At 35.0% G+C, this 10,834-nt stretch overlaps 1 protein-coding gene across 1 annotated transcript; it reads left to right on the plus strand.

Moving 5' to 3' along the window:
- Positions 1 to 3,902: 3,902 nt before the first annotated feature.
- LOC149076342 (uncharacterized) lies at positions 3,903 to 8,695 on the plus strand. Its single transcript, XM_089242212.1, has 3 exons — positions 3,903 to 3,917; positions 7,295 to 7,651; positions 7,824 to 8,695. Exons 1-3 carry the CDS (start codon positions 3,903 to 3,905, stop codon positions 8,565 to 8,567), a joined length of 1,116 nt encoding a protein of 371 aa, XP_089098338.1. The 3' UTR covers positions 8,568 to 8,695.
- Positions 8,696 to 10,834: the final 2,139 nt, after the last annotated feature.

Below are 10,834 nucleotides of genomic sequence, written 5' to 3' on the forward strand. Positions count from 1 at the left end.
TCAAATTCACACATTTTGGCCCATTTGGGGTTTCGAGAAATATATATATATATATATATATATATATTTATTTATTTATTTATTTATTGATTTCCTTGAGTTTTATTTATGTGCATCAGAAATTATCAGTTGTCTTTACCCTCATAAGTGGCAGTGACGAGATATCCCGTCTCCGCATTCTAGCATTGGCGAGACCCGGATGTCTTTGGTGTCTCAATGAAACTCCTTCCCTTATGTCCCCTTACTTTGCACCTGCTGAAAAATCGGGAGAAACCTTACTTCATTAAAATTATATGGGATTTTGTAGAGGGGTTCTACTATGCTGTGTGAAGGGTTATATCGCCCTTTGTGATTTTATTTATGTACCCTTATTTTTGTTCACCATTTTGCTATGGTATTCTCATAAAGTTTTTCAAGTGAAATAGCAACCAGTCACAAATTTAAACACTTTCGTTTTTCTTTAATTTTTTTTAAAATTTTCTTTTGAACAGCATTCATGCAGGTGTTCCTACAAACATGTGTGCAATTCCACAGCAATGCTTTCTTTGACAGCCCTGATGCTATTGTATTGTCAACGTATTTTGATCTCACGTTTCTAATATTTACCTGACCGCTGTGGTCATAGCACCTCATACACCGCAACTGGACTGCTCTGGAAAACCGAAACCTCACTTCTAGGGATATATTATATACTAATATAAGAAAAAAGACTTCACAGTTTGCATAAAAACGTAAAAATATATTTTTATAAAAAAAATTATATATTTTATGGCACTATTATACTGTATGTAAAAGTGTCTGAAAGGGATAAAAAATTCTACGTTCAAGATTCTAAAGTTGTAGAAAATATTTACGCTGCATTTTCTTCTACTCAAAAATATCAGAAAAATATCCATTACAAAAATATAGGCTTTTTTGCTGCCACCTATCAAATAAAAAAAACTAAACTATCAGTTATTATCTTTTAAGTAAAATTAGTTGCTGGTATTGAACAGATATGCGGCCCAAAAACGAACAAAATATTTTATCATGCAACATACGTATAGTTTGTTTTCGTGCTGCATAACAGAGTAAATTTTATGCGCTAAAATACCGGTTAATATATTTTTATCTTTTTGCTGCTAGATTATGATTTGTGATTATCAATAGAAATAGAGTAACACCGGTATTTTTTATAGCTTAAAATTTACACCGATAATGCAGCATAAAAAAGTAGGACAATTACAGTTTCATACAAATTATACATTTTTATTTTACACATCGATTTAAATCCAAAAAATATTCAATTTTAGGAATTATAACAGTTACTTTTGTTTTATCTAATAAGGTGACAGCAAGCTCATAGCTTGATGTTGTTTCTCATAATATAATAGCTAAGTACAGGGTGGGCAAAAAGTCCGTCCATCGAACTTATTTTACTGGAGAGTGACGTCAACTGTCTCCAGAGAACGGTGTCCCGAACATTATTCGTCGGAAGATCGCGTGACTCTGTGGAAACATACACAATCCCCCGTTATTTTCTTATGGCATCCACAGGAGTTTAAAACAATGAATGACAGAAATAGTTCCAGAATTAATGAAAGACATAATCCCAGAATTAATGAAAGACATAATCCCAGAATTAATGAAAGGCATAATCCCAGAATTAATGAAAGACATAATCCCAGAATTAATGAAAGACATAATCCCAGAATTAATGAAAGACATAATCCCAGAATTAATGAAAGACATAATCCCAGAATTAATGAAAGACATAATCCCAGAATTAATGAAAGACATGATCCCAGAATTAATGGACGAAATAATTTCAGCATTAATGAAAAGTGATAATACCAAAATTAATGTAAGGCTTTAATTCCAAAATTAATGAAAGAGATAATTGTACTAATTGTAATTTGAAAAGTTTCATGACGTATGAGTTAAAAGATGCAAATGCACTTATAAATCGAAATCGAAGACAGAAAAGGTTCGACGAGTTTCATATTGAGTAACAATAGTCAAAATGACCCTGACAGTTCGATGCCAGTGGGATCATTCATCTTTTAAACTAAAATCAAGACACAGAAACGGGTTACATGTTGGAGCAAAATAAAAATATCCAGCATTAATATAATTCCAGCATTAATGAAAGCAAATATTCTAGAATTTTGTAGAAATATGTAATTCAAAAAATGTAAACACAAATTAATTTATTTGCATAAAAAAATATCGAAGTGACATAATTGTTTTTTACATTTTGGGAACGTACCTTTGAATGTACCTTATGATATTTGTGATAATTTTATATACAGTATTTGTTCATGTCTTGTGTAATTGAGCATTGAGATCGAAGAGGGCACCAAGAGACTGGTGCCCGTGCCCGCATATGCCATCGTTATTTATAGTTTCTCTAAAAATTTCCGCTACGAACAGAGGAAAATATAAATAAATTCTCTATCTAATCCTAATAGTGTAGCTGAAACTTAATGAATAAGTCATTTCGTGTCTTTTATTTATCTAATATTTATTGTGCAAATTACGTACGGTTTATACGGCTTATTTCTACGAAAACTTTTTTTTTTTCTGTTTGTCATTTCTCTTTGTGATGCTCATTCATCCCAGAAGTCCATTTGCCGAAAATATTTTACAGAACAGAAGATAAAAATCATCTATTAAGTTGATGTCATTTCTTCATTTTTAAAAAGATTGTTAGTTCATCAATCTTAATTAAAATTGTTCGACTAAGCTTCAGTCATATCGATTGAATTGAAACAAATAAGGAAAAGACACGATGGAAAAAATTAGAATCCATGTAAAGTGTCATGACGTATGAGTTAAAAGATGCAAATGCACTTATAAATCGAAATCGAAGACAGAAAAGGTTCGACGAGTTTTATATTGATTAACAATAGTCAAAATAAAATTTAGACCCTGACAGTTTGATGCCAGTGGGATCATTCATCTTTTAAACTAAAATCAAGACTCACAGAAACGGGTTACATGTTGGAGCAAAATAAAAATATCCTTCCAAATTAAATTAATCGTCTCAATTCCTTCTCACACGAAAAAATCAAACAAAATTCATATTAAAAAAAATGTTATCTCGTTCTGTCATCTGAAAAAAAATAAATAAATAAAATATACTAGCATATGCTGTACACGTCTAGGAATGAAAAAAAAATCAAAAACAACATCAAAAGCAACATAGAGAATTGTTGTGGAATGTAAAATACTAATCTAATTCCCATGAACATGCGTCGTTAGAAAGATCGAAATGATACAATTTCATAGTTGAGAGGGCAGATCACCATGACCCTCCCTTATGACTCCAATTTACTTTTGCTTTCCTTACTTGTCAAAAATTCAACATTTGAAGAAGACGTACGAATATGATGGAAGATTGACGAACCTGTTTGAATTTGGGTGATTACATGACACCAACTTAACTTGTTATTTTTTCCCCCCTCCATACACCCTCTGCTCTGGATTCCTTTGATGCAAATTAGAAGTGAAATCTCCTTCATAAATAAAATTGAGCATAAGTCACATGAAACTCACTCTTTCTCTGAAAATCTTGAACTAGATCATTGACAAATGCATCATTTGAGAAAAAAGAAAAGAAAAAAGATTTGTTTGGTTTGAAACTTCCTTGTAATTGCGGACGACGCAATTCCATATTTTCTCTTGTGATATATTTCATGTATTGTTTCATGATGTCATCGTTTGAGTTAATGTAAAAATTCTTGTTTTATAACTTTTCTTACTCGTCTAGTATTTCTTTTTGTTATTAAAGTTTCAGAATTGGTTTTTTACATCCTCGCCGTATAGTATATAAAGCTTAGCGTTCGAACTGGATCTTCATAAACACTTTCCTCTCTTCTCTTGGATATTCCTACATTAGAAAGAGCTCAAAAGTATTCAGGATGGTTATCTATTCGGTAAGTATACGTTTTCTTTGGATAGAGTCAAAATATTGGTATTATATTCAAAAGAGTGTTTTCTTCACATGTAGAGTAATAGTAGAAATATATTTCTCCCATCTTTATCGAAACTTATTTCAAGGTAGTGGTTCCCAAATAATTTTAGTCGTAGACTCCCCCACGCCAAGAGATTTTGGCGTCTGCCATGGACCTCCACTTTTAGCCGTGTACCCCAGGAAATGTTGATGTCTGCCATGTAGCCTCCCTCTCCATTTATAGCAGCATAAACTACGGCCGCCTATCAACGAGAATGGTCTCCAATGGGGGACACTCTGCCCCGTACTTGTAAAAATGACCCGAGTGCGCAGTGGTAAGATGCCATGAAGGTTACCGTTAAGAGTCCACGGGTTCGAATCCGGGCATAGAACGTCAGAAACAAGTTCTTTACCTACCGAGCCTGGACAACCACCGATAGATGGAGCCTTCATTCCCCACCCAACTCCACTGGTTGGAAATTGCCATAAGGTAATATATATAACCGGAGTTGGTGTTGTGGTAAAATAGTAATATAGTAAATATGTTAAGGTAGTACTGCCATCTACCGGAGTGCAAAAGAGCGAAATAAACGTTTCATATTCTTACCGAGAGATGTCAATACAAGTACAATTTCTTTTTGAAATAATAACAATACAACTACTGCAGTCTACCAACGATGCTTTTTCGCGTTACTTTAATTATAACTTTTCTTTTATCCTTTTTTTTTAAATCTCAGAATTAGTTTTTTTTCATAATTCCGCAACTGGGCCGTGGACCCCTAGAGGTCGAGACACCCCTGATTCGGAATTCTTGCTTTAAGATATTTCTTGCCCTACGTAGAGCAAACATTTTCTGTAAACATATTTATTTGACAAGTAAACGTATTATTAGGCAGTATTATAAATATTTCAGACTTCGTAAAACTTTAGAGATATCCAATGATTCGTTGTTTTTCACAATATGATACGAATCATGCCAGTAAGTCGACTTTGACATGATGCTTCAATTACCAACTGAGAACACTGCTAAGATTTACCGTTACTTCTCTATTGAACCAACCATACATGCACCTCATGTACACTCTTTTTCGGAATTAATTATTTTTCCATTCAAATTTTGTCATTCTCATTTTTTGTTAAATACCTGGTAGTCTAATAGTAAACGCAGCAACCTTAGACAACAACTACTATTACTACTTAGCCGCAGGGAGCTCCACATTGAGGGGTTAGCGCAATAACCCCTCGGTGAATATAAAAAGTAAAGGCCGCCGTTCGGAATCGTCAATAAATTGTAGGTTTCGTTTGAAGATACGTTTGCGCTTCGAAGTTGTGAACTACAGAAGAACCCGGGTTCTCGCGATGCGAGTCCGTCACTATGACCATTATACCACGCCATAGTGACCAACAACCTTAGACTGTGCAAGTCGGGATTAAAAACCAGACTATGATACTGGTGCAATCGAAGAAGAGACACTTTTTTGAAATATAAGTTTCACAACAATCAGGCAACATGCGCACGCAATTTCCTTGGCACAACGAGAAATTATAAAAAAAAGTGGTATACGTCTAACCTCTCACAGTATTCACCACCAAATATATTGCTTCGCATACGTGCAAAGCATTTTTTAAGCTGATATTAATCTATAACAAAAAATCTATAATCTTACATATATTTCTTTTAAAAGAAAAATTTTAAGAAAGGGAAATTATGGCATAACATTTACTTATTTATGTATTTTAATAGTACGAAAAATTTCTACAATTTTTTATTTAACCTGTTATATTAAAAGAATAATGAACATAAAATAAAAAGTATCATTTAATGGTAAAAGTTCATTAATTTTATCACTCGTGGCCACCTGAATTTATTTCTGAATGATTTGATTCGACGAGTAGTAGTAATGCTCAAAAAGACATGAACAGTAAAAATTGCAGCATTTGTAACAAATAGTTGACTCCAAAAAAAAAAAAATAATAATTAGACAAAAAGAACACACATTTCAAACAACGACTGAATTAAATAATGAGGTAAAGTTTACTGGTACGACGGCATTCAGTTCAGAAAAATATCTCTCCACATAGAGCACAATCAGATCTACAAGATTTAAAATCCATGCATAATGCAACAGGCAAAAAGCCTACCGAATTTGCAGCTTCCAAATCCGTGAGAAAGATGGCAGCACTTTTTAAAATGCATTACAAGCCTTCCTTAGACACAAACTTTAGGTTTGTTAAAAAACTTATACTCGCGGCATATTTCGAGATGCACCAATTCGTTGTTCCTCGGAGAAATGTTTACAACGTGTATTTGTGCTTTAGTAGTATAGGGCATGAAGACATTTCTGTATCCATGGCTTTTTTCGACCCATGCATAGTACTCATTATCCATGCAAGGATAGGATACTTGATGCAAATCTTCTTAACGAAGTACTGTAGTACACAACCGGAAAGTAAAATACTCCGAGTTCGTTATTAGATACAAGGCTTGATTTTCATAACAAAATTACACGATTTTTGTTTAACTCTATGATTGACACTAATTTTACCCGTTGAACCACCAACTTGTTTACCGACAACAAAAAAATGCAATCATTTTCTGATTTCTAATTTTTAAGATGGAGGGCAGAACTTCGAAGACCTAATAACTACGCAAAACTCAGACTTGTATTTTTTCGATGACTTTACATCAAATATTTTTTCGAAAATATATTTTTTCAATGTCTTCTATCATCGAACATTTGTAAATGCTTCGTGGAGCACTTGAGATCCTTGGGCAAACTGATGTACTTGGGCTTTCATCTAGCTGTGTGCGGATGTGTACTTGCCTACCACAACTTTCACATACTAACTCTTTGAAATCTTTATACGAAATATCACTACCACGAGGTCTCCCATGTACTTATTATTGAGACTCCCCACTGCTATGCCCGGTATTGGGGTGCCTGGCATGGTGCTCCCAAGTAACAGACTTAAAATGTTTGTCTAATCCACAGTCTTAGGAACTCATCATTCTCATCGTCATCCTTCTGAAAATTAGAATCTCAGCCATCCCATTTCCGCTAAACCAACCCATAGGATCTCATGGTGTACTTGTATTTTCTAACCCCCCCCCCACCCTCCAATCTTCACAAAAAGGGCGATGTCGTCCACTTTTTGAAACACTGGTACAGACATTCCGTAAAACCGATTTGTCACGCACAAAGCGAGACATTTCGTTCGTTAATTGAGGGCCGGATAATCGGAGAAATATATTCATTTGATTTATTTTTTTCCTTAATTGAATTTATTTTGACAATAAGCATTAATGATCATTTAAAAAAAAATGCAAATCATTGTGTTCTCATTTCTCTTTTCTGATAGAGTATCGCACTGGTGTTGGTGATTGTTGGACTGAACGCTGGTGGCGTTCAATCTGGCGATATACACCTTAGTGGAAGTCGCGGAGGTCAGATAGGTGGTGGACTCACAGGCGGATACGGAGGGCAATATGGTGGAGGCCAAGCAGGCAAATTAGGTGGAGTTGGTCTCGGTGGCCAATACGGTTCCCAGTTCGGTGGACAATATGGCTCATCATTAGGTTCTGGGAAATACGGACTATCTCAAGGAGCTCAGATTGGTGGAGGCCTTCATGGAGGTTACGGTGGTGGACAATATGGAGGTGGACAGTATGGAGGTGGACAGTATGGAGGGCAATATGGAGGCGGGTATCAACAAATCGTAAGTAATACAAATTTTCATTTGAATTCATTGCTGCTATTGAATGTTGATTTTCAGATCATATCGGCATAAGATGTGCTTTTGTGTTTCCTCTGTATTTTTCACTTATTTTTAATTCAAATGAAATTCAAGCACATTCTTTTTAATTTTCTGTAATCTTATATTGACACAGTATGCTCCTCAACCCTACAACTTTGACTACAATGCGGATGACGGATACGGAAGCTCCCATTTCCGTCAAGAACAGGGTGACGGAAGCGGTGCAGTGACAGGTTCTTACGGCTATACTGATTACCAGGGTCTTTACCGTAAAGTCGACTACGTTGCCGATGGTGCTGGATTCAGAGCCCAGGTTCAGACAAATGAACCTGGAGTCGGAAAAGACAGCCCAGCCGACGTAAACCTTCAGGCTTCCGTTCCTCCTCAGGGAGTTCAACCACTTTACGGTGCTGGAGGTGCTCATGGATATGGCCAAGGGGGTGCTGGATACGCTGGAGGATTGGGTGAAGCCGGAAAACAAATAGGAGGTGGAGCATACGGTGGAGCTGGACGACAAATCGGTGCTGGAGGATTAGGCGGCATTGGAAAGCAGCAGCTCGGAGGTGGAGGATACGGTGGAATTGGATCTCAACTCGGTGCTGGAGGATACGGTGGAATTGGATCGCAACTCGGAGCTGGAGGATACGGTGGCATTGGAAAACAACTCGGAGCTGGAGGATACGGTGGAACTGGATCGCAACTCGGAGCTGGAGGATACGGTGGAATTGGATCACAACTTGGAGCTGGAGGATACGGTGGAATTGGATCGCAACTAGGAACTGGAGGATACGGTGGCATTGGAAAACAACTCGGAGGAGGAGCAGGTTTCTCGGGTTCATTCAGCGGAGCATCATCTGGCAAGTCTGGCAAATATTAAAGTACCAATCCATCCATCTACGAATTTCAGATAAAGGGCACAATTTGCTTTGGTGGCTGATTTGATTTTGCTATAAAGAGGTGGTAGAAACCAGTATTATTTGCGAAGCTTTATTTTATGGAATATTTTGGTGACTGTGTTTGTGTATTATATCTAACATTTGGCCAATCTATACAAATGAATCTGTGATAAATGCATTCCTGTTTGTGTCCATTTACCGCGTCAGATTGTGTATCTCATTGTATTGTCTGGTGACATTTTATTACATTTGATTGAATAAAAGTTTTTACACACATATGCATTCTATAGTCATATTTCTATAACAGCTAAAAATTCCCATTATACTTTAAAGATTCACACGCACAAATGTTCCCCTTCATCGTTTCACTTCAAGGATACTTTTTCTGGCTCGGCCAGTTTAGCTTCTCCCTGGTACATCGTTCGTAAGAAAACGAGAAATCAATATTATTTCAAATAAAAATTAATATGCAAATTACAACTTCCTGGCAAACCACATAGTTGTAATCAGCCAGCTCTATTCAGTCCAATCATCTAAATTTCTTAAATGAGTCTAGGTGAGACATAGAAAACTGGGATTTTCGTTAGCCCATATCACCTTGCATACAATTTGAAAATTAAAAATACAGTCAGAGTCCGTTATAACGAGAGTTCAAAATCACTCGGAAAGTCTTCGTTGCAACAGACTTTTCGTTATAAGCAAATTTATCTTCTTTTTTTTTTGCTCAGTCAATTTATTAAATAGTTGAAAACTGCCGCTTTATCTGCATTAAAAGCCTTTCAGATCATTGCGTTCAAATATTAGCGAATTAACAGAACTCCAATGGAGAAATTGATTTTTGGTTTCACTTAACATATTTTTGATTGTCGTTGCATTTGCGTAACGCTTTGTTTAAGAGGTTTGGTGCACGATCTTTTTTTGGTTTTCCATGCTTTCCTATGGGAGAAATCTCCTTCCTTTAAATAACATTCAAAAAATTTGTATTCACTCTAGGCACTCAATTTTTTTCTCGAATGCTATGGATAATTTTATACAATTTAACACGAGCTTTTGAGATTCTTATAATTGGTTATTTTTTCCTCGATTTTTTTAACTTCAACAACATGCAACTTTTTTCCAAAATCACCAAAATTTGCTCATGTTTTGTGCCATAATATTTTTTAAATAACTTCAATAAAAAAATCACCGTGTTAAAATAATTAATACTACAGATAATGCCTGCCAGCAGTTTATTTTAAAATATTTTAAAAGGATTTCCACTACGTGGGGGGGGGGGTTTAACGGTCATTTGAACAAAGTAAGACGCAGAAAATTTTATAGTATTTCAAAACTAAAAAATTCAAAAATGTGTTTTTTGGAAAATTTGCGTGCACCAAACCCCTTAGAAAAAAATTCAATTATTTTCCATACAAATTTTTACATTAAATTAACATTTTTAGAAATGAAACTGTCTAATGAGTGCACCATAGTATTTTTTATAATTTGTTTACAAAGAAATTTGGTTTTTTTAAGACTTTTAAAATAAATGACATTTTTATCATGTTTTCGGTCTAGAAGGGTTTTTTTTTTTTACCATGAACAAAATTTGAAATTTTTTTTCCAAATAGAAAAAATAATTTTTTTTTAATTGTTTTTGTTACATGATATCCCAAAATAATAATGACCAATTATTTTAATTAAAAAGTTGAGTAATTTGAAATTTACATTAATTATAAAGAAAAACATCCAATTTTCTGAAACGTCTCAAATATCTTCTTAAGGTACCTATAGTTATCGTACGTAACAAAATTGTGCAATTTGGTCATGAATTGGAGGAACGGTCGGAAATGGGTAAAGACGTTTTTGCATAGAATTTTGTATTTTCAAAGTTAAAAAGCCGACTGACCGAATAATTAATTTTCGATCATCAAATTACTGTTTTTTTTATCCCCTACGCTGAGAGAATAGTCGGAGAAATGTTTTTCTCTCTAAACGGCAAAGTAAAAAAAGAATTCTATTTTTTTCAGTTGTTTTTTGTTAAAGCTAGATGAAACTCAAACTCATACTTTGCAAACGTAGTGAAACCTAAGTCGGATACAGTATGATATTTAGACTTGTCTTCGACGGAATAAAAAAATACCGTATATATTCGTGTATAAGCCGAACCCCGTGACATTTAGAACCACTAAAACCGCAGTAAATTGAAAACACGTGTATAAACCGACCCCAAAAAATTAGACCATTCTGCGGGGAAGGCGAGGGGGGAAGA

This window comes from Pholcus phalangioides, unplaced genomic scaffold, assembly GCF_987345545.1.
Source record: "Pholcus phalangioides strain wild (caught in Gottingen) unplaced genomic scaffold, Ppha-v1.0 ptg000015l_1, whole genome shotgun sequence".
Taxonomy (NCBI): domain Eukaryota; kingdom Metazoa; phylum Arthropoda; class Arachnida; order Araneae; family Pholcidae; genus Pholcus; species Pholcus phalangioides.